Here is a 24,059-nt window from a genome sequence, read left to right as displayed (position 1 = left end):
TAAACTATTGTCTGTGTCTATGAGTTTTTGTTTCTCATTTGTTTGTTTTGTTCTTTTGTTGGTTTTGGTTTACATACCACATATTAGTGAAATCATATGGTTCTCTGCTTTTTCTGTCTGACTTATTTCGCTTAGCATTATAATTTCAAGATCCATCCATGTTGTCACAAATGGTCCTATTTTATCTTTTCTTACTGCCAAATAGTAGTCCATTGTGTATATATACCACAACTTCTTTATCCATTCATCTGTCGAAGGACATTTTGGTTGTTTCCATGGCTTGGCCACCGTAAATAAAGCTGCAATGAACATTGAAGCACACATGTCTTTATGAAAAAATGTTCTCAGATTTTTTTGGTAGATACCCAGGAGAGGGATTGCTGGGTCATATGGTAATTCTGTTAGTAATTTTTTGAGGAACTTCCACACTGCCTTCCTTCCATAGCGGCTGCAACTTTTTTTTTTTTTTTTTTTTTTAATTTTATTGGGGAATATTGGGGAACAGTGTGTTTCTCTAGGGCCCTTCAGCTCCAAGTCGTTGTCCTTCAATCTAATTGTGGAGGGCACAGCTTAGCTCCAAGTCTAGTCGCCATTTTCAATCTTTAGTTACAGGGGCCTGCATCCCACTGTCCCATGCGGGAATCGAACTGGCAGTCTTATTGTTGAGAGCTCGCTCTCTAACAAACTGAGCCATCCGGCTGCCCCTCCGGCAGCTCAGCAGCAGCTTGTTGTCTTCAGTCTAGTTGTGGAGGGTGCACCTCACTGGCCCATGTGGGAATCAAATCGGCAACCCTGTTGTTCAGAGCTCATGCTCTAACCAACTGAGCCATCCGGCCGCCCCGAGACTGAAAACTTACTAAATTTACTGGCCATATGTATTTATTATTTTGAATAATTGTTTATTTCTTTTGCCTAATTTTCCGTTAAGTAGTTTGTTATTTTTTTATTTGTAGGTGTACTTTATGTATTCTTGATTCTGTCTTGGTTGATTCTGTGTAGAGTAAATGTGCTAGTATGAAACATCTTTTCATTTCCTTCAGATGTTTTCTGATGAACAGATACTTTTAATTTTAAAAATTTGCTTTTAAACACTTAAGTCCTTGATTCATCTAGAATCCATTTTTTTTTTGTCTGATATGGGAGAGGGATTCAATGTAATATTTTTCCCTGAGATATAACCATTTTTTCACTTTCATTTATTGAATAGTTCCTCTTTTTCCTATTCACGATGCATGTTCCTATTCGCCATGCATGTTAGAGTTCTGCATGCATGTAGAGCTTTTCTGCACTCTTAATTCTATTCCACTGATCATTGTTGAAAGCAGATACATGGATACCGTTCTGTATCCATCCCTTAGGTCACATGTACTAAGTGACTAATTTGTGTTGTTCATGCATTATATATTCTTGCACTTTTTTGTTTGTTTTCTTTACCAAGAATGAAGAGAAGTGGGTTGAATCCCACTGTCATGAGAAATTTATCACTTTCTGTAATTCTGTTAGTTCTTTACATATTTTGAGGATATTTTGTTAGGTGGATACATGTTTAGAATTGCTATGTTTCATGGTAAATTGAACCTTTTATCGACATCTAGTGACACTCTATAACTCTAGTGATGCTTTGGTCTTAAGGTCTATTATTTGAGGTTAACCATATAGCCATACCAACTTTCTTTTGGGTGACATTTGATTTTTCTTTTTTCATCCTTATACTTTTCAGCCTTTCTTTGGTCTTTTACTTAATGTGTGCCCTGTATCATTTCTTTTATATCTAATCTGACAATCTCTGTGTTTTCACTATTGAGTTTATCTACATATATTATGATTATTGATGTATTTGGATTAGATTCCTCCAGACTAGTTTATTAATTTGTTTGACTTTTTATGTTTCTACTAATTTCTTTGTACATTGGTAAATACATCTTTCTGCTAAGAAAATAAGGACCATAACATACATTCTCACTTTCTAACCCCCATCATGTTGTTATAATCTAAAACTGTAGTTCTAGATGTATTTCTCTTTTTCTTTTCTTTGTTCTTTACTTTATCCTCCACCCCTTACCCATCACTCAAGACTACAAAAATAAATTACCAAGATATTTGATAACCCTTAATTGACATATCTCTTGCAGGATCTCCTAGATTTAATTCTTCCCATATTTGAATACTTCTTTCAAGATTGTTTTAGTGTGAGTCTTTGTGTGACAAAGCTTCTGAGATTTTATTTTGAATGCTTGACGATATTTGAATTAAGTCCTCACACTGAAATAATTTGTTTGATATAACCATTCTAGGTTTAAAGTTCCATTCTTTTAATACTTAAAAAGCTGTACTTCCTTGTATTTTTACATCTAATGTTACTTATCGAAAAGTCTAATGTCAGTCTGATTCTTATTCATTTGTAAGTGATCTGTTCTCTGTAGAAGCTTTAGAATCTTTTAATTTGATAGTCTTATTTCAATATAATGTGTCTACGTTTGAAAATCTTTTTTCTTATTTCTCCTTTAAAATTTTCTGGAATCTTAATATGAGATCTTTTATAATTTTTTTAATTCTGGTAAATTTCTTCTGCATGTTACATTTTTATTTCTCGTTTTGGTACTAGTATGTTTTAGATGTTGTTCTTTATACTTAAGACTTCTAGATCTCTTAATGTTTTTTCTCCAATTTTTTGGTAGTTGCCTGTTAACCTTTTGAGATAGTTCCTCACTCTGATGTTTCATTTAAATAATTTTTTCTTCATCTTTACCTATTATACTGTGCCTTGACTTTTAAATTTTGTCTCTTTTAATTTTATCCCTATACATCTTCTGTAGATGATTTAAGTCCCCGTTTGTTTTTATACTTACTTATATTACCTCAACCCTAAACCTGACCCTCTTACAAATGGAATTTTTCCTTCATTATTTGAGAGAGAGAGGTTAAAGAAGAAAAAAAAAACTTTACTGTTTCTTTATAGTCATTTCCGACACATGGCCCTGTGGTAACATTTCTGAAATTGTGTTATTTTGGATATTAGCACTAGGGGCGATGATAACAGGAGCTTCCTGAAATAGTTTGTTTTAGGGTCAAATGTGTTTGAGGAACAATGGGGTAAATGAAATTAAATAGATATTTTTAAGATAGTTATTTCAGAGTCTTTCATATGCTAATACACAATGTGAACCTTCAATAGGGATACTTTAATATGTAACATTTATCTCATTGGACATAGAATACTAGGCTAATTTATATGCATACTAAGGCAATAAGAAAAGTCTTATTTTTAAGTGGGCAGTATAAGTTAAGTAAATTATATTTACTTGAATGTCTGTCTGTTTTAATGTAATTTTGTTTAAAATTTGTTTCAGATTCGAAGCCGGCTTTATGTGGGTAAGCTCTTTTTACTACTTTAGATCTCACTGTTGTTGTTTATAATTCTAAAACTTAAAACAATTTAAACATGATAATATTAACTTCAAAATAATTTATTGGGGTAACATTGGTTAATAACATTATATAATTTTTAGGTGTACAAGATTGTAATTTGACATACATGTATGCTCACCACCTGAAGTATATTCTCCTTTTGTTACTATATATTTGACCCCCTTAACCCACTTCGTCCTCTCCCTATCCTGTTTCCCTACTGGTAACCGCTATTCTGTCGTCTGTGTCAGTGAGTTTGTTTTGTTTTGTTTTGTTGGTTCATTTGTTACTTTTTTTATTCTACATATGAGTGAAATTGTACTGCTTGTCCTTTTCCATCAGGCTTATTTCACTTAGCATACATAGTACTCTCAAGAGCCATCCATGTTGTTGCAGATGGCAATATTTCCTCATTTTTTTATGGCTAAGTAGTATTTCATTGTATATTTGTATATATATGTATGTACACCACATCTTTAACCAATCATCTGTCAATGGACACTTAGGTTGTTTCCGTGTTTTGGCTATTTTAATAATGCTGCAATGAACATAGGGGTTCATATATCTTTATGAATAAGTGTTTTCACATTTTAACTTCTTTTATTTTTAGGAAGAGAGAAAAAGCTTGCTGTAGAACTTTCTACACTAATTGAAGAAAAATGTAAACTACTTGAAAAATTTAGCCTTGTTCAAAAAGAGGTAAGACATTTTTGAAAATGTTAATATTCATGTTAGAATCAGAGGACTTTATATTTCTCAATGCAAGTACTTCTATGTCAGTTGATTATTAATGAATTATTAATGATTTGTTTGCAAAATATGAGAATTCAGTTGCTCCTCATATTACCAATCTTTTCAATTTTAACCATTGTGGTAGGTAGGTGCGCAGTAGTGACTCGTGGTTTCAATTTGTGTTTTCATGACTAATGAGGTTTCATATGTTTCTTGGCTGTTTGGATAGCTTTACTGAGAAGTTGCCTTTTTTATTTTTTTTTTAACACTTTTAAAGGTATGGTTGCCAATCTTTTTCCTTTTTGATACGTAGGATTTTTTTCCTGTATTTTGGATACGAGTCCTTTGCCAGATACATGTATTGTAAATATCTCCCACTCTGTGTTTACCTTTTCATTTCAGATGGTGTCTTGGTAAGCAGAAGTTCTTAATTTTAACATGGTCTAATTTATCAATCTTTTTTTTATGATGACTGCTTTTTGTTTCCTACTTAAGAAATTTTTGTCTTCTCAAGGATATGAAGATATTCTTCTGTGTTATCTTTTAGAAACTTGAATGTTTTACTTTTCTCATTTAGTCTTTGTATTAGTTTCCTAGGACTACCATAACAAAATACCATAGACTTGGTGGCTTACACAGCAGAAATTAATTTTTTTATAGTTCTGGAGGTTAGAAGGTCAGGACCGAGGTGTTGGCCGGTTTCTTCTGCGGCCTCCCTCTATGGCTTGAGGATGGCCGCCCTCTTTCCCTGTCCTCACATGGTCTTTCCTCTGTGCCTGTACCAGTTTCTGGTATCTCTGTGTCCAAGTTTTCACTTCCTATAAGGATAGCAGTTAGATTGGATTAGGGCCCACCCTAACAGCCTCAGTTTAATTTAATTACCTCTTTAAAGGGCCCATCTCCAAATACAGTCAGATTCATACTGGGGTTGGGCTTTAATGCATAGGAATTCATACATAGGAATTATTTTAGGGGGAGCTATTAAGCCCAAATTTAATCAGTATTTAATCTATTTGAAATTGAACCTGTGATGGTATGACTTGGAAGTCAAGAGTCAGTGATTTTCATGTGAATGTTTTCATGTGAAAAGACCACCTTTTCCCTTTGTTCTGTAGTGTCATCTTAAATTGAGTGACTGCATATATCTGAGTCTGTTTATCTTTTGTCCTGTTGGTCTATTTTTTTTTTTTTCTATTTTCACGTCCACCATTTTTTTTAAAATCTATTTTATAACAAGTCTTGCTATCTGACAGTGTTTGTTCTTCAAGATTGTCTTGGTTGTCTTGGCGTTTTGCCTGTCCATATACATTTTAAATCATTTCATCAGTTTACAACATGCACATTGCCAGCTAGGAATTTGATTGGGATTGCATTGAATATATAGTTGAATTTTTCTCAATGGACTATGGTATATCCCTCCATTTATGTCTTAAAATTCTCTCAGTATCATTTTATACATTTTTGATTTGCACATCTCTTGCACATCTCAGATATAGTCCGTGGTATCTGATGATTTTTATAGTGTAGTTTTTTTTTTATAGCTTTGTTGGGATATTATTCACATACTGTACAGTTCACCCATTTATAGTGCACAAATGAGTGGCTTTTAGTATATTCACAGAGTTACATGTATATATCCATTACCAAAATCATTTTGTACGTTTTTACTACCCCAGAAAGAAAACGCTGTACCACTTAGCTATCACCCTTTCCCCAATCTCCTCCATTCCCAAGTCCTTGACAGTTAATCTACTTTTTGTTTCTATAAATTTTTTTATTCTGGATTCCATTTCACATAAATGGAATCGTGTAACATGTCCTTTGTGACTGGCTTTTTTGTTTAGCATGTTTTTAGGGTTCATCCATGTTGTATATAGATTTACCTATTCTTGATATCACACATAAATGGAATCATATAATATGTGGTCCTTTGTGACTCGCTTTTTTTCACTTACATAATGTCTTCAGGGTTCATCCAGGTTATAGAGTGTATCAGTATTTAATTATTTTTGCCAAATAATATTTCATATCACAGTTTATATATCCATTTGTTAGTTGATGGACATTTGGATTATTCTTCTTTTTGGCTATTATAAATGCTGCTGCTATGTGTAAGTTTTTGTGTGGATATGTTTTCAATTCTTTGGGGTATATACCTAGGAGTGGAATTGCTGGGTGTATATTTAACTTTTGAAGAACTACCAAATTGTTTTCCACAATGACTGTACCAGTTTACATTCCCACCAGCAGTTTGTGAGGATTCCAATTTCTCCATATCCTTCCTGACACTTGTTATTATCTATCTTTTTGATGATAGCCAATGTCTGACTGAGATCTGTGTCCTCTGAGACTATTTTTTTTTTTTAAATTGGGGAAGGGGAACAGGACTTTATTGGAGGACAGTGTGTACTTCCAGGATTTTTTCCAAGTCAAGTTGTTGTCCTTTCAGTCTTAGCTGTGGAGGGGGCAGCTCAGCTCCAGGTCCAGTTGCCATTGCTAGTGGCAGGGGGCACAGCCCACCATCCCTTGCGGGAGTTGAACCGGCAACCTGTGGTTGAGAGCCCGCACTCCAACCAACTGAGCCATCTGGCCACCTGGGAGCTGAGCGACAGCTCATTGACTTCATTCTAGTTGCGGAGGGCGCAGCTCACTGGCCCATGTGGGAATCGAACACGCAGTCCCGTTGCCCAGAGCTCGTGCTCTAACCAACTGAGCCACTGTCCTCCCCGAATCTCTATTTCTTTTGCTCACTTTTTCCCGTGGCTCTCAGTTAAATCTTGTCTTCTTGAATACCAGGTTATTTTATGTTGAGTATCGGTGATAGTATAACAAAAACTGTGTAGATAATTTTGAAGCTGTGGGTGATATTATCTTTCTCCAGTGAGGATTTACTCTTGCTTCTCATAGGCAGTTGGGCTGGGGACATTTTAAATCTTCAATTACTTTCATCACTGATTAAGGTGTGTGCAAAGTTGACCTATTAAAAGGATTAGTCTGTTTCTGGTTTAGACTTGCTTATAAGGTAGCCACTGTGGATTGATACTAGTTTCTTATTGCTACTGTAACAAATTACCACAAACTTAGTAGCGTAAAGCAACACAAATTTACTCAGCTATAGTTTTGGAGATCAGAAGTCTAAAACCTCCAGTCTTATAGGCTAAAATTGAAGAGCAGGTCTGTTTCCTTGTGGAGGCTCCAGGAAAGAATCTGTTTTTTGCCTCTTCCACCTTCTGTAGGCTACCCACATTCCTTGGCTAATAGCTGCATCACTTCATTCTCTGCTTCCATCTTTGCATCATGTTCTCTCCTAACATTGATCCTCTGGCCTCCCTCTTATAAGGACTCTTGGGGTTATGTTGAGCCCCCCAAGATAACCCTGTATATTCTCCCCATCTCAAGATCCTTAACTTAATCACATCTGGAAATTTCGGGGGTTGGGGCAGAATTTGGAGAGGTCATTATTCATTCTGTCACATGGTCCCACCCTAAAACCTGAGCTCCATGGCTCATCCCACTCATCAGGTCCTAAACTTCAAATTTTGTCTTCTCAGCCCTCAATTCTACTAAAATCTCTGCTCAATTTCTTAGCCTATCGTTCTCTACTTTTAGGGATGGGGGGGTGGGTGAAGGAAATGTCAAATGCTGGACTTGCCTTTCTGAGGATTCCCATTTTTGTCACAAATTGTCACCATTTTGATAACTCTCTGAGGCCTTCAGACATATCCTGTTTTTTGGTATTTTTGTCCAGCTCTTTTTCTTGTTCTTAGCAGGAAGGTTGATCCAGAACAATCTGGTGTTTCCTTTAATTACTTTTTTTTTAAAGCATTGAAGTGAATTTTGCTAAATCTGATAGCATTGTGTGTTTCATTGTCTTTATTTTACAATATCCTTGGTTCTCTTTATCTTTGAAACATTTTCTATTCCTTACTTGCCTTATTTGTTGTATGATTTGAATTAGAAGTGAAAATTTCTGATGGCATCTTAGTATAAATTTTTCTTTAATGGATAGGTAGACTTGCACAGCTCTCCTAATCTTAAGTGTGAAGTTCTTTCATGTGTTGCCCAAGCTACTGGGTTGTGATGTGTTAGCTGCCTGGGATTTGTTTGTTTTTAGTATTCATATTTGAAAAATTGAAAGTTAAGTAAATCCATGGAAATTTAATAGGAAGTAGATTCTGTCTGCTTCTTAAGACACCTATCCAGATAAAATTTGGAATAAAATTGGTAGAGATTTAACAGTGTTGCTTTTTTTCAGTATGAAGGCTTAGAGTCATCTTTAAAGGATTCCAGCTTTGAGAAGGAGTCAACAGAAGCACAAAGTTTGGAGGTAAAAACAAATAGTATAATTATAAAAGCTGGGGGAGGGTTCTTACTAAATAACATAAACTTTAAAAAAGTTACGTGTCTTCTCCAAATGATTTCAAAGGAAATGTGAAAGAGCATCTCTGCATGTTAAATGTAAAGAAAAAGTTAAATATAGGAAATAATAAGTAGCATAAAATATTTTAAATATTTGAGCTCTTGCTGCTAACTTGTTTTGAGTGAGGCACGTTTAGTTCACTGAAATCTATATAGGAGCTTTTTATTCTTCATTCCTGGGAAATGTATTATTTTTTTGTGACCATTTTTTTCTTTACTTTTTTTTTTTTTTTTTTTTTTAGATTTTATTGGGGAAGGGGAACAGGACTTTATTGGGGAACGGTGTGTACTTCCAGGCCTTTTTTTCCAAGTCAAGTTGTTGTCCCTTCAATCTTAGTTGTGGAGGGTGCCGTTCAGCTTCATGTTGTTGTCCTTTCAGTCTTAGTTATGGAGGGAGCAGCTCAGCTCCAGGTCCGGTTGCCGTTGCTAGTTGCAGGGGGCACAGCCCACCATCCCTTGCGGGAGTCCAACTGGCAACCTTGTGGTTGAGAGCCCACTGGCCCATGTGGGAAACGAACCTGCAGCCTTCAGAGTTAGGAGCGTGGAGCTCTAACCGCCTGAACCACTGGGCTGGCCCTTTTTTTTTTTGATTCACTTTCCTGTGGAAAGAAAAACAGGATTTTTTCCATAAATTTAGCAATTTAGCAATAAATCATGCATATTGTGGTAGTACTTGCCTTTATTTCATCCCCAGTATATTAGGAGCTGACTAGAATTAGACCAAAATTTATGTTATAAGCAGTAGTGTGCTGGTAAATATTTAACAATGGGCTCTCTGAAAGGCAGGAACCCTTATTTGTAGTATTTTGCTGAGGTCTGTGTGTAAGTACTCTGACTGTGACCAATTTCCAGCTGCCAGCATGTGACTGAGTGTAGAGTTTTGGAAGACATATGCATATATTTGACTAATAGTAAGGAAGGAAAGTATGATAATTTGTTGTTTAGCTAAGCTATGACAAGTTAGGATACTGGGAGTGCCTTACTATTTTGAGATGAAAGTGTTATAAAAAGCTTACTAATATTCAAGTAGGATACAGTGGACTCTGTACTTTTGGTGTACGTGTTCAGTCAGTCGAGCTTAGCAGTTCTCAATCACTGATGTCTAACCATCAGAAAGTCCCTATGTCATGATTCAGAATTTCCTAGTAGAGTGCAGAGTAAGTTATAAATTGAATTCCAAATGAAATAAATTTAATCTTTTATTCATTTGTTACCTATTAATATTCTCAAGAAATTATTATTATATTTGTTGTTGATCTTCTCTTTTAAATTGTTCTAGTGGTAATTTATTAGTTTGATTAAAAAAGAATTTTAAAAAACATTTGGCATGCTAACAGAAGAGCAAAAACTGGAGTACATAGACATTTCCTCAAGCTTGGTGGAATTGTGGATAAAATAAAAGATCAGTTTTTATCAAGGCATTGAATTTACATAATCTAGCAATAAGATTAGTTGAATTTTACTTTAAAATGAACGTTTTCGGAAAATTTTCTCTAATTTGATTAATTTTTAAATACGTAGTGTTTATTTTCAAGATTTGTAAATATAATTGAATATAAACTAAAATACAATAAAAAATTTGATGGTTGAATCTGTGGATAAAATCAAAACAATATGGTAATTTGGATTCAAGTCAGAGAATTCATATCATTAAATAGTCAAATTTGGGGAAATACATATAAATAAGTTTTTTAACCAATATAGTATGTACTTGTTCTGCTTTTATTTTGGCCTACATTAAGTTCTTTGAATTTTTGGGTTTCTTTTTTTTTTTATCAAGTTTGTTGAAGGATCACAAATATGTGAGGTATGTTTATTATAGTATTTAATATCCAATTGGAATAATCTAATAACTAATCATTTTAAATTCAAAACATCACAGAAAATGTGTCTTAATTCAATGTGGAATATTATTATGAAACAATCTTGATTGGTTTTGGAATTTATTTTCCTTTAATTATATTAAATTGTATTTATTTCTCCTTTTCCCTTTGATAATGCTTTAGAGCAGAGGTTAGCAAACTAGACTCTGGACTTTCTACCTGTTTTTGTGAATAAAATTTTATTAGAGCATTTTTGTTAATTTACATATCGTCATCTTTGCTTTCTCATTACATAGGCATAGTTAAGTAGTTGGGACAGAGGCTGCATGGCCTGCAAGACTAAAATATTTACTCTCTGGCTCTTTGTAGAAAAAGTTTGCTGACCGCTGTTAGAATTGCCATTATTTCAATGTTATAAAAATAAACAAATACATAAACTAAACTTATTTAACTTCCAGCCTATGTGTTTGATTATACTCACCTGATTTACCCTAACCAAAAATTCCTATGTCTGTCTTAAAAAGTTGGCTTCTTTTTTTAGGAAATCTGTGAAAAGCTGAACTTGTCCAAATCTGAACTTGAGGATGAAATTCTCTTTCTAGAAAAACAGTTCACAGAGGAGAAGTCTAAACATTCTGAGCAAGATGAATTGGTAAGGCTTTTATGTTTGAGGAGACTGTAGGAAAAATAAAGTTACTGAATTTTAAAAAATTAATATGATATTGGTTAAAGTATTACATACACTGTGAAAAATCAAAGACTACAGAAGGCTGTAAACAGGAGAGTAAAAATTTCCAGATCCTCTAGCTCTTTTTGTTCACTGGAGGTTACCATTATCATGTTAAGTTTCTTGCATATTCTTGTAGAAATCTTCTATATGCACTATGGAAGTAGCTCACATAAATAAGTTAAATAATCACGTACGTAATGGATTTTATTTTATCACTCAAAAGGTATATTGAAGAACATTAACTTTCTTTTATTTGTCATCCTATTTTAAAATCTGTCTTAAGGAAGATCTTGTGTGTGATTTTATTTAGTGAGAGATGATGTTAATGGACTTATCTGAAGCCTATAAAACTTAAATGTTATGAAATATTAAAGATGAGATAGATTACTATTATGTAACTTTCACATAAAATCCCTTTAAGCATATGGCTGAGAAGGTTTCTTAATTTGAGCCCTCAGCTTTTTGAGAAAAAGTGTTAGGTTAACGATATATGTAATACATGTGGCATCTTGGAAACTGAGGAGTTTGGTAAATACTTGTTTATTGATTGATACTGTATTTCCAGATGGTGGATATTTCAAAAAAGATACAGTCCTTAGAAGAGGAATCAAAATCCCTCAAATCACAAGTAGCTGAAGTAAGTTGAATTAGTTAATAGGTCTGTTGCTTTTGTTAGTCATTTTAGTTTTATTATTTTATGAGTAAAGAATAAGATATAAATTAGAATTTGCGATACAAGGGTCTTAGATATATACTTTTTATACAAGGTACCACAGGAAAGTCCATTTTTTTAATTGGACTTTCTATTGAGCTATTGCTATGTGCTGATCACTGTTGAAAGGTTCGTGGCACTTAACATTAGTAGACAAAATTCACAGAAAAGTTCTCATAAAGTTTAATTCTGGTAAGAGAGACAGATAATAAAAAGTTAACAAAACTTGCTACATAGTACATAGAAGGTAACAAGACGTTAAATCAAAGTCCAAGGTCTCATGGCAAGTTAGTGTCAAAGCCATGACTAGACCCTGAGTCTAGGCCAGCCTTTTTATGCTACACCATGCTGCCTCTCCTGTTAATATTGGCATGTTTTTTACTTTAATTCCATGTTGTAGGGAGTATGTGTAAAAAAGAGCTATTAAACTAATTGTTGTAAACTCGATATGTTTTATTTTACTTAGGCCAAAACAACCTTCAAAATATTTCAAATGAATGAAGAACGACTTAAAATAGCTATAAAAGATGCTTTGAGTGAAAACTCCCAACTTCAGGAAAGCCAGAAGCAGGTTTGTACTGTATAGGGACTCTTCAACTTGTGAGGATTGTAATTATAAATCTTCTGGGCATACTCATGGCTGACCCTTGCTAGGAGCAAGAATAGGCTTTTCCTGGAGAGCACGAGAGCAGAATGGTCTCCGTTGTATTCTTCGGTGTCTCTCCTGGTAGGATAAATTTTCATATAAGTAAGGTATGCATGGTGTATGGGATATAAGGAATGTTAAGAAATGACCAAATCTAACAAATACATGTCAGAAAACCTTTTATTTAATACAGGTTTATTATTGCTAATCAGTAGAAGGTTTAAGTATCTGTTATTTTACATTACCACTCTTTTGAAAGTTCTTTGAAAATAAGAGCCTGCTTTGCCTTCCCTTCTTCATTCCATCCCTTCCCGTCTTCTTCCCTTCTCAGCAACACATTATATTGTATAATATCTATTAATAATACATAAATACATATGGATAATATGAATTGCTTTGCTTTTCTTGTCGGGTTTGAATTTTAGCTTTTACAAGAAGCTGAAGAATGGAAAGAGAAAGTGAATGAACTTAATAAACAGAAAGTAACATTGGAAGACTCCAAAGTATATGCGAAACAAGTTCTATGCGATAAAGAAAATCAGATCAAGGTAAATGGTCCTGCTGATTACCGAGTGACTGAGTCAGCTAGAATTTTATACTTATTGTGAAATGTGAAAATTTTTGTTTTCCGAAGCTTTTATTTTGATCATTTATTTGGCCAAATTTGAGGATATGTACTTCTTTGGCATATTTTCCAATTTGTACCTTACAGATTTGTAGCATATATATCAACATTCCATCTATCCCTTTCCCCCCTCTCTGTATTTAAGCCTCAGTACTGAATGAAGAAAGGAAAAGAATAATGGATTTTACCTTTGTCTTTAAACTGTCATCTGTTTCTGTTGATAAGAAGAGGTTGGAAAGAATTTTAGAAATTGGACAGATGGAATTATGTGTATTGATTGAATATCTTTAATACTGAAATTAGCTGGTATATGTACTTTCACAGAGATGAATACTTAAAAAAACTGTGATTGAAACTTGAATAGGAATAAAATAATTGATACTACTGTTAAGATTTGTTGATTCTTTCCTATTCCTTGCTCCCCCTCCTAGCCCTTTTTCCTGCCTGCTCTTTTAAATCTTACGTTTTCAAGCTGCAAACAGATACTCAGGTATCAGTATCAAGTAATAAGATGTAAAACTAACTTTCTGTAATCTATACAACAAAGTGGACATTACCATCATGAAAGCTACACATTCATGCTGTTTATGTTGCTACTAAGAATGTTTTCAAGATTTTGTCTTTAGGAATTGTATTCATAATTTGGCATATTATTTATTTTTTCCCCTATATTTACTAAAGGACTTGGGATTCTTCCTAAACAGAACAAGAATGAGATGCTAATCTCAAGCTCTACACAAAGCGATAGGCCATGTTATTTGTGCTTGGAACTCTCAAGAGGGAGCTGATCGAAGGGTGGAAATTATAGAGCAGAATGGGTTTTTAGGTGGGTCCCTCCACAAACATATATGGCACAATCATTTTATTATCTGTAGTGCTAGAAAATCCTTCTTTATTCAAGAAAAGTATTGTTGGAAAACCTCTTGTGCTCCAATTTAGATTCTTTTATCATTTCTTTTTCTTTATGTCAGCTGAACTTCTCAGCTAGTTGTTTACTTGAATAAATCGAATCCGTGAAATCTGATTTTTTCATATATCATGTACCTCACTTGCAGATTTGTTTGACTTCACACAGTTTATTCTCTTGTTAGTGGCCACTTTTATTTGTGGCATGTGAGAAATATCATATAAGAAAATGTTTCGTCACTTTATAGCAAATATGGGCCATTACCAAGAATTGTATTTGATTTAGGAATAACCGGTTTTAGTTTTTAACTTGAAGAATTGAATAGCCAATGAATGTTAAATTTTTCAGAGTATTTACGTATCTTGACACCAGATGGAGAATAAGAGTTCATGTACTGTTATTTTTGTGCATTGGTTTTTAAACTACAACTATACCTTCAGAAGTTGTAAATCATTAGCATGAGGTATTAATTACCGTCTTTTTTTTCCCCCTTTTGCTAAATGTCAAGACCCTGACTGAACGCTTGTTGAAGATGAAAGATTGGGCTGCTGTGCTTGGAGAAGACCTAACGGATGATAACTTGGACTTGGAAATGAAGAGTGATTCAGAAAATGGTGCGCACTTAGTTTTGAAATGATTTGCCTCTTGCTGAAAATGACAACTAGCTCTAGTATTTCCTTTGAGCTCCCCATGTTCACCCTGTTCTTTATGCACTGCTTTGGCGCATCTTGTCCACCTTTCTTTAGTACTCTGTCCCTTTCTCACCATTCCTTATAGTTAAGCTCCAGCTGGAATACAGCCTTTTCAGTAAATCTCTCTCCAACTCCTCAGACAGACTTACAGCCTCTTTCCTCTGTTCTTTTCATATGTTGTATATACCTTCATTATAGCTATTTTAACATTGCATCATAATCATTATAATGCCTCTTTTTACCTGTATTGTAAGATAATCCAATGGATGGGTGAGTAGTTTGAAAAAAAAGTGAGTGTTATAGAAATGAATACCTCAAGACACTTTTTTTTTTTTTTTGCTTTATTTAGTTAGATGGTTCAGATGGTTACAGTGCTTTAACATTGGCCATCCCAAACTTTTACTGCTGTTCTTGGTTGCAGTGTGGAAACTGAGGAAAAAGTTAGGTTCACCATAGCTACTCACTGTATTCTCAAACCAATTCCTTTGACTTGAATTGTTTTTTTATTTTGACATATAATTATAGACTCACAGAAAAGACTTGCAAAAAGAGTGCAGAGAAATCTTATGAATCTTACACCTAGTTTTCCCTAATGGTAGTCCTTTTGACTTTTGTGTTTTTTCTCTTTTCTCTACCTCCACCCCTGCATAATTAACAAATTTATTAAGGAGGAGAATGTATGATTTTTAAAAGTTTTCTTTGATGGTAACATTAATGTACTGGTGGAAAATTACATTTCCAAAGTAAACACATACAGTTCTGTTTGTACTTTCACTTCCACTTTTTTTGGAAGAAATAATTTTCTAATGAGAAAACTCATGTTTGTTTAATGTTAATTTGGAGTATAATTCCACTCATATTTTGTATGGTGAAGGATTCCAAGAATAGCCTGTCTGTGGACTGTATTTAGGTGAATACCAAATCCTTGTTATAACTGTGCTTGGAGTGATGAAGGACCTTGTTAAATGATACTCTTGTACCTCTGGTGCTTTTATTGTTTAACTTCTTGGGAGCAGATTCAAGGCCATTCTGCCTTATATCAAATTCATTACTGTAGTGAGGAGAGAATTGTAAGGCTCTAGTTGAGTGAATTAATAAAATCATTTGGATGTCTATTGTGGCATTGCATTTACCCCCCAATTTATTATGTTTTTGTTTTTTACTATAGATAATCAACCACAAGGAGCTTTGAAGAAACTGATTCATGCTGCTAAGGTTTGCATTACTACATAAATATAAAAAAAAGAAGTAGAGCATGGATTAAACCTGTATGTCTTTAGTAACTATTTTAAAAGTCAATTTTATATTTACAGTATGAGAGATCAGAATTTTCAGAAGTGATCAGAATTATCTTCATTAATTTCTTTTCTTTTTTATAATTAGAAATTCATATTGTTAATTTTTAGAAATTATCATAACAAATTTTCAAGGTCTGAATTCATTTCTTTTGTATAAGGAATATATTAAAATGTTTACTCTATTTTCTCTCATACTTCCCTCTTTGAGCATTTTTCTTTCTCTGGTCTCAGTATTTTCCTCTCTCTATTGCCCCATATCCTATTTTGAGAGGTAAATACTAGGTTCCTTTTCTTCTGCTTTATCCCTTCTCTTTTCCACTCTAGTCCTGGTATCCTGATCTTTACTGATCTGTGAGAAGTCTTGGTAAGACTTGAAGATTACTTTAATCAAAACTTACGTGTTGAAAGTAAACAAAATGAGAATAGCCACTGTGTAAGCATCTGTCACTTATCTTCTCTATCTCTGATCTGGAATTTACAGCTGTTGAGGACTTTTATACTTTCTAAGATGGAAACTGCATTGTTAGTTTGTACATTTTAGACAATAATTTCATCAAGTTATAAAAGAGCTTCAAAAGGTTGGGATGGCATATTGAAATTTTTTTTTTTTGTATAACTGATTAACATTGCTTTTTACTTTCTTCCATTCTTTAAAGTTAAACGCTTCTTTAAAAACCCTAGAAGGAGAAAGAAACCAAATTTACACTCAATTATCTGAACTAGATAAAGCAAAGGAAGAACTTACAGGTAGGTAATGTACATACTTTTTAAGTTTTCCTAAATAAATACATCTTTTACAGAGAATGGCACCATGAATTGAATTAATTATGGGAAAATTTTATTGTGGTTTTTTTGTTTGTTTGTTTCTGTTTTTTTTGTTTCATATTTGGGAAAAAATCCTGAGTTTTTTATCGTTGTTAATAAAGCCTTATTAGTTTCCTCCATATTTATATGAAATTAAAATAATTAAGTCATTTTAAAAAATGTAAAACCATACTTACCTTTGAATTTCAGTGTTGTATGTGTGGTATGGTTTGAGATATTAAAGAGTAGCAAATTAAAACGTTTCAAGTTCTTTGTTAATTGCAAAACTAACCTTCAGTAATGATATTACTATATTTTACAGATTTTTTTACAGTATAGTTTTCTCTAATATACATGAATAGTATATTAGCACATGCAGGAGTGATATTAGACCTATTGAATGAAGTTCTTTTCATTGAAAACTTTTTTTTATTATATTTTTTCTTTTTTTCTTAATTTTTAAAAAATTTTCAATCACTGTTGGCATTCAGTATTATATTAGTTTCAGGTGTGCAATACAATGATTATAGATATTTATGTAACATACGAAGTGATCACCCCGATCAATCTAGTACCCATCTGACACTGTACATAGTTATTACAATATTATTGACTGCATTCCTTATGCTATACTTTACATCCCCATGACTATTTTGTATCTGTCAGTTTGTGTCTCTTAATCTCTTCCCCCCTTGACTCATCCCTCCCATCCCCCCTCCTGTCTGGCAACCATCAAAATGTTTTCTGTATCTCTGAGTTTGTTTTTGTTTTGTTTGTTTGTTTATTTTGGTTTTTAGATTCCACATATAAGTGAAATCATTTTGTATTTGCCTTTCTCTGTCTGACTTATTTCACTCATCATAATACCCTCTAGGTCCATCCATATTGTTGTGGATAGCAAGATTTCTTTTTTTATGGCTGAGTAATGTTCAAAAACATTTATATTTTGCTGATACAGTTGATAAAAGTAATAGCCCATTTTGTTAAAAAAAAAAAAAGAATTTCACCATAACCACTTGCATAAAAAAAAATGTGGAAGGACGTAACTCACATGTCAGTAATGCTTATCTTTGAATATGACATGAATAGATTTCTCTGTTCTTTTTACTTGTCTATATTTTCAACAATTTCTACAATAAGTGAACTATATTTGTAATAAAACACTTTTGTAAAGCTTGAACCACCAAAGATACAGATTATTGAAAACAAGATTATAGTCTTATTCACATGAGATTGGTAGTTGGATTATCTTTGATTTTGAAAAGTAATATTAACTTAAAAATAAGGTTTTGCTATGTGTCATGCATAGTAAGTACTAAAAGCCATGGGAGAGTCCCAGGAGGAAAAGATGTGGCGCCTGCTTTCAAGGAAGCTATATTTTAGAATATTAACAGACTCTCAGCAAGGGATTATTTAATAAGTGCCAGAATACCAATTTGCTCACCAGTTATCCTGTCGATTAATAAAATTGCTTGGAAAATCTTTATTATTTTCTAAAGCTAGTATTTGGAGACTCTATGTCTGCCTGTACCCTCCTTTCAAATCTAACTCTTTTTTATTTTTTTTAATGGATCATGAAAGATATTTCTACAATTGGTCTTCTCTATTCTTAATACGAAGGTTTTCTTCTAAACTGTTTTTCTCATTGGTAATCATTTACATTGCTCTTTTAGGACACAAAGGATTTGAACAAAATAGTTACAATAGTAGTTCAAAGATAAAATGAAGATTGAAGCGTTGTTTTTTGGTTTTTTTCTCAATAGGGATGATCTAGTTTTAAGAGATAATACCCAACATTAGTATCCATTGACTATTCTTGGCACTGGCTTAAAACTTAAGTCAACAGATATCTATTTAAAAATACCTTACGGATTTTCTGTTGCTGTTGGAAAGAATTTAGTTTATTATTTTATTTTTAGTAATTTTTATCTGTATGAAATGTTAATATACAACTTAAAATATTTACTTCTAAAAAATTTCTCTAGAATGTATTAATAATCTCCAGACTGAACAAGCATCTTTGCGGTCAGAAAATGAACAGTTTGAAAGTGAGAATCAAAAGCTTCAGCAGAAACTTAAAGTAATGACGGAACTGTATCAAGAAAATGAAATGACACTTCACAGGTAATAAAAATTATGTTGATAATTCTAGTGAATGGCAAGTAAAGTAGCTTAAAAATGTTGCATATTCAATTTATGTGATTATCCAAATTTCTCAGTTTATGATTGTATTATATTTCATCAGTTCTGTTTTTTAAGAAAGTTTGTTTTATCTTGAAACACTTTTTTTCAAGGAAGAATATGTAAATGATACTGGACTTTCAAGCTGTTTCACAAAATCCTCTTTAACTTCTTATAGTCAGCAATTATTGCTAATTAATCTTCATAATACTGTAGCCAGGTCAGGGAATCTGAATGGACATCCTAGTAATTAAACTCTATCCATTAGTTCCATCTCTGATATATATAAAACTGATTCCTTTCCCCTGTGTAAATTGCTCCTGCCGAACCATTCCTTGTCTCAGTAAATGGCAGTGTTGTTTGCTGAGTTGCTCAGGGCAGCTGATGAAGCCATCCTTGACTTTCCTCTTTTATATCTTCAAATTCTATCAGCTTTCCTGTATCTTGAAAACTGACTACTTTTCACCACTGCCTATATTATACTCTGATCCAAGCCATCGTAAGTTAGGACCTGGTTTATTGCAGTAGCATCATGAGTGGAGCATCTCTTTATACTCTTAGCTTCCTGCTCTGTTTTCAGCAGCATGGCCCTTCTAAAACATAAATAATGCATATTGTCCCTCTGTTGTTTGGAACCTCCAAGTGGTTTCATATCACACTCAGAATTTAAACCAAAGCTTTTGTAATGGCCTGCAAGACCCTACAAGATCTGGCCCCTGGCTACCTCTTTAATTTTAGCTTTTTAATTTTCTTTTTTCCTCACTATGTTACAGCCATACTGGCCTTCCTGATGACCTTTAGCATGCCAAGCCCATTTGGATTTTAGGGCCTTTCATATTTGCTCCTTCTGCCTAGAATGGTGTCCAGATTCAAATGTTTCCTCAAAGAATCCTTCCCTGGCTAGCCTAACTAAAATAATACCTGCCACTCTCTATCCTCTTAATCTTGCTTTATTTTTCTTCGTAGCCCCTTTTCTCCTCTGATGATCGTTTGATTGTATGTATGTATGTATGTATTATTTATATCTTTTCCACATTAAATGTAAACTCCATGAGAGAATTATTTTATTACCTTTTGCTTGAAGCTATGCCTGGCAGATGGTAGTTGTTCAATAAATATTTGTTGACTATACCTTTATATTTTGGAGTGAGAGACTGTGTGTGTGTATGCTGATGCTTGATTGCATAGGTGCACAGAAGACCCCTGAGATACCTACCTATTTGGAGACTGCAGATATTCAAATACCACTATAGCACATATTTTTTAATCATAAAAAGAAATAAAATGTAACAGACTTTCAAGCCCCTTTACAAACTTAATGAAAGATGCTATAGTTGATCCTCATTATTTGTAGATTCTGTACTTATGGAAATTTATTTGTAACTCCAAATTCAGTATTGTGGAACTTTAGTAGTCATTTGCAGACATGCACAGAATGGCGAAAAGTTTAAATTGCCCGATGAGCTTGAACCCAGTTGAGGTTGAAGAAGGTGACGCTCTGCCTTCTTGTCTGCTGTCATCCTCTAAACAAGTATCCTTTTCGTAGTATATTTAGTGCCGCATTTTAAAGCTTTTTGTTGGTGATTTAGCTGTTTAAAATTCACCCAAGTGTAGTGCCGAAGTGCTGTCTAGTGTTCCTAAATGTAAGAAGGCTATGGCACCGAAAGTTAGCTATTATTATTAAAAGAACCAGAAGTGGTAAGCAGGACTACTCCTGTGCCTCACAGAGCAAATACATGTGTCAGATTACCTTTGTTCAGGCCTTAGGTACAATGCTGTTACAGACCAGGAGTGCACTGTTAATGAATTAACAACATGCATTCAATAAGATGTCTGTAAACAGAAATCCATAAAACAGTTATATACTGATTGGGGGACGAAAATACTGTGACCAGTGCTCACAGGAATCTAATCCTGTACTTCTCTTAAAAGCATTTGCTAATTTAGGATTTGTGGTGACTTTTACAGAATATAATTAGTGGGAATAATGAGACTCTGTTGTATATATTTGGAAAGTGGTAGAGAATATGAACATTCCCTTGACATCAGGGGCCTGAGTGGTTAAGTTCTTCCATTGCCAAGCTGTATACTTCAATCATGCTTTGGATTCTATTAAAAATTTGAACACTTGCTATTCATTGTGGCCTTCTGGGCCACTTACAACTGCTTAGGATATAAAAGAGAAATGAACTTGACTAAATGATAGAACTATGAAGTAGCCTCATGGTTTTTATCACTAAACCTAGGAATGAGCTGTTCTTTTAGGTTAGGATGAAAAATAGTGTGCGAAAAATTTGGACATAAAAGAGACTTATTTGAAGTGAAAGAAAACTTTTGAGTGTATCTTTTGGACAAAAAAATATGTGATTGATTATAGAATTTTAATGAGTAGTGTTTAAAATTTTAAAGAAAAATTTCTGGAGGTACTTAAGGGTGGGAAGCTGACTAAAATCCTAGCTGTTTGTGTCGTGTTTACATTGTGATTTCATTCATTCATTTGAAATGCTTTGAATTCCCAAAGTATTACATATTCCATTCTTACATGTAAATTAAATTATTTACTACTCAAATTCAGTGAATTATGCCACTAGTTGTTCTTCAGAGTAGAATATAGAGAGTTGACAGTAGAGTAAAACGTTAAACTTCTTGCCTGCATACAGTGTGATTTAGATTCGGTCATTTTCTAGATGCTAAATGTTAACATTATTAGCGCTTTTCCACATTTAATATTGGAGAGAGGTGAAATAGTATAGAAGATTGATATGTGGCTTTAAGTATGTGAAGTAAGATGTGATTGGTTTTTTAGTCATATCATTGGGCTTCGTTTCACAGTGTAATTTTCATCATTAGTAAGCCCACCCAAATTCAAGGGGGGGTGGTTCATAGACTTCACCTCTCAATGGGAGAGTTGTCAAAGAATTGCTGGCTATTTTTATCTACAGTCTGTAAAAACACTTCTCGTCCATCTCCAAGCCCATTATCCTTTTATGGTTTTCCTAAGGCAATGACTTACTTTCTTATAACACCCATGAAATACTTGATCTGAGAAGTGCTTTCTAAGCAATAGGTAATGTAGTATGTACAGTATACAACATTTACTGCTGCCCTGTAGAATTTCTTCAGTCTTCAGTTGTTTATCATGTTCCTCCCCAAAGTTCATGAAGAAGGGGAGACACCCACAGTTAGGACTCCAAATGTGTTTTCCTGTGGTGTTTAAAAAGTATTTCTTGAGGGACCAGTGTTAGTAATGATATCATATGAAACAACATGGGGAATATAGTATAATGGAGTCACTTGCTAGCTCTATGTGTTAGTTTCTTTGTGCTGTGCTTTTTTTGGTTGTTTCGTAAATAGTACCGTTCTTGTAGAGTTGTTGTGGTAATTAAATAAGATAATACATGTAAAGGTCTAAGAACAGTTTCTGGCACATACTGATGGCACAATAAGTTAGCTATTGTTATTAAAAAAACTAGAAGTAGTAAGTAGGACTACTACTAACTTTGGGTTCGTTGTAAGTTTTTTTTTTTTTTTTTTTTGGTGAAGGGCCTGGCACACTAATCACTGTTTTAACAACTTAACAACCAACTTAAAAATGATTGAAAAACAGTTCATTAATTGGTGACTTCTTGTCTAATAAATGTAATACTTCTATATACAATAAGTCTTGATAAAATATTTTCATAATAGTTTTTATTAATGTTTACCTTTGATAATCTTATTTTTATGATAAATTCTTATAGGAAACTCTTGAAACTTTTATATTAGTAGTAGTTATTAGACAAGATGCATGCCAGGAATGTTTACACAGGTACTTTTTTCCTTGCATGTGATGTTTTTAGTGGTATTATGCAACTTGCTTTCTGGGAAGCACCAGTGGTGATGTAATGAAAGATCTATAATTAATTGTTTTATGACATATAGTAAAAGAAATAAAACATTTTTTGTTTTAAGGAAATTAACAGTAGAAGAAAATTACCGGTTAGAAAAAGAGGAGAAACTTTCCAAAGCAGATGAAAAGATCAGCCATGCAGCTGAAGAGCTGGAGACCTATAGGTATTAAATATATTTTACCCCTTTCTTTTTGAGGTTGGGATGGTATCCAAAAGCCCAATACCAGAAAAAATAATACAGCAGGCAAAAAAAAACAACAACAAAAAACCCAACAATGAATTTTTGTTTTATTACTTTCATTTAGATGTCTTTCTATTATGAAGTTATGCAGAAAATATAAAAAGAAAAAATGTTTTTCTTTCAGTGTGTGAGATTTTAAGTCTTTCACATTAGTTGTATTTGAACATGAGCAATCCTGTCTTCTGTTAATCTCAAGAAAATTATGAGTAGCTATTGATTTTAAAATCTCTTCTCTTTGGTTCAAATGGGGAAGAATGTATACAATATGAATGAACTCAAGAAGTATGCCCCCCAAAAAGAAGAGTGAACCACAATTAAAGTTCTGAAAGTGTTTATAAGACTATAAGTCTATCAGTAGTATACTGAATAGTTGTGATACTTCATTTTACATTAGGAAGAGTAGCTTGAGTTTTATCCAGGAGAAAGAATTATGTTGTTAGTCTTATGAAAGTAACAAGTAACATTTTATTTCACACGTATTAATTTCCTAGAATTCTGTTAAGATTACAGACATCTGAATAAATCTTCCAAGGTCATACTTCTTAAAAATAAGGGGCGGCCGGTTAGATCAGTTGGTTAGAGCGCAGTGCTCATAACAACAAGGTCGCTGGTTTGATCCCCACATGGGCCACTGTGAGCTGCACCCTCCACCACTAGATTGAAACAACTACTTGACTTGGAGCTGATGGGTCCTGGAAAAACACACTTAAATAAATAAAAGTTAAAAAAAATAATAAAATAATAAAAAATAAAAATGAACCAATGTACCATATAAATCTTTGCATGACCTTTGGTTTAGGTAAACCCAGCTAGTATAACTTTTAAAGCTTAATTAATACTAAAACTGTATCAGGAAAAAAATAGACCTCTTAAAGGTGGTTAACATGTGGAGTTCTAGTGTGTTTTTTTTTTTTCCACGTGAAACAAAGCACTTTGGGTGCTTTAATTAGT

At 33.5% G+C, this 24,059-nt stretch overlaps 1 protein-coding gene across 13 annotated transcripts in view; it reads left to right on the top strand.

Annotated features, from left to right (window-relative positions):
* Positions 1-24,059, top strand: part of MIA2 (MIA SH3 domain ER export factor 2) — an 84,369-nt gene that overhangs the window by 28,418 nt on the left and 31,892 nt on the right. For 7 of the 13 annotated variants that reach the window (XM_074328173.2, XM_074328182.2, XM_074328178.2 and 4 more), the window contains 12 exons: positions 3,351-3,372; positions 4,019-4,107; positions 8,396-8,467; positions 10,924-11,034; positions 11,678-11,749; positions 12,291-12,395; positions 12,896-13,018; positions 14,511-14,616; positions 15,863-15,909; positions 16,649-16,739; positions 18,782-18,920; positions 22,929-23,030. In XM_074328173.2, coding sequence (XP_074184274.2) covers positions 3,351-3,372; positions 4,019-4,107; positions 8,396-8,467; positions 10,924-11,034; positions 11,678-11,749; positions 12,291-12,395; positions 12,896-13,018; positions 14,511-14,616; positions 15,863-15,909; positions 16,649-16,739; positions 18,782-18,920; positions 22,929-23,030 — 1,079 coding nt within the window. Of the gene's footprint in view, positions 1-3,350; positions 3,373-4,018; positions 4,108-8,395; positions 8,468-10,339; positions 10,367-10,923; positions 11,035-11,677; positions 11,750-12,290; positions 12,396-12,895; positions 13,019-14,510; positions 14,617-15,862; positions 15,910-16,648; positions 16,740-18,781; positions 18,921-22,928; positions 23,031-24,059 lie in introns of all 13 variants that reach the window. The other 6 variants (XM_074328174.2, XM_019713645.3, XM_074328177.2 and 3 more) reach the window with 1 other exon arrangement.

This window comes from Rhinolophus sinicus, chromosome 3 (genome assembly GCF_057876585.1).
Source record: "Rhinolophus sinicus isolate RSI-liver-muscle chromosome 3, RSI-T2T, whole genome shotgun sequence".
Lineage (NCBI taxonomy): Eukaryota > Metazoa > Chordata > Mammalia > Chiroptera > Rhinolophidae > Rhinolophus > Rhinolophus sinicus.
Note: the sequence above shows the minus strand (reverse complement) of the source record. Positions and strands in the feature narration are given on the sequence as shown.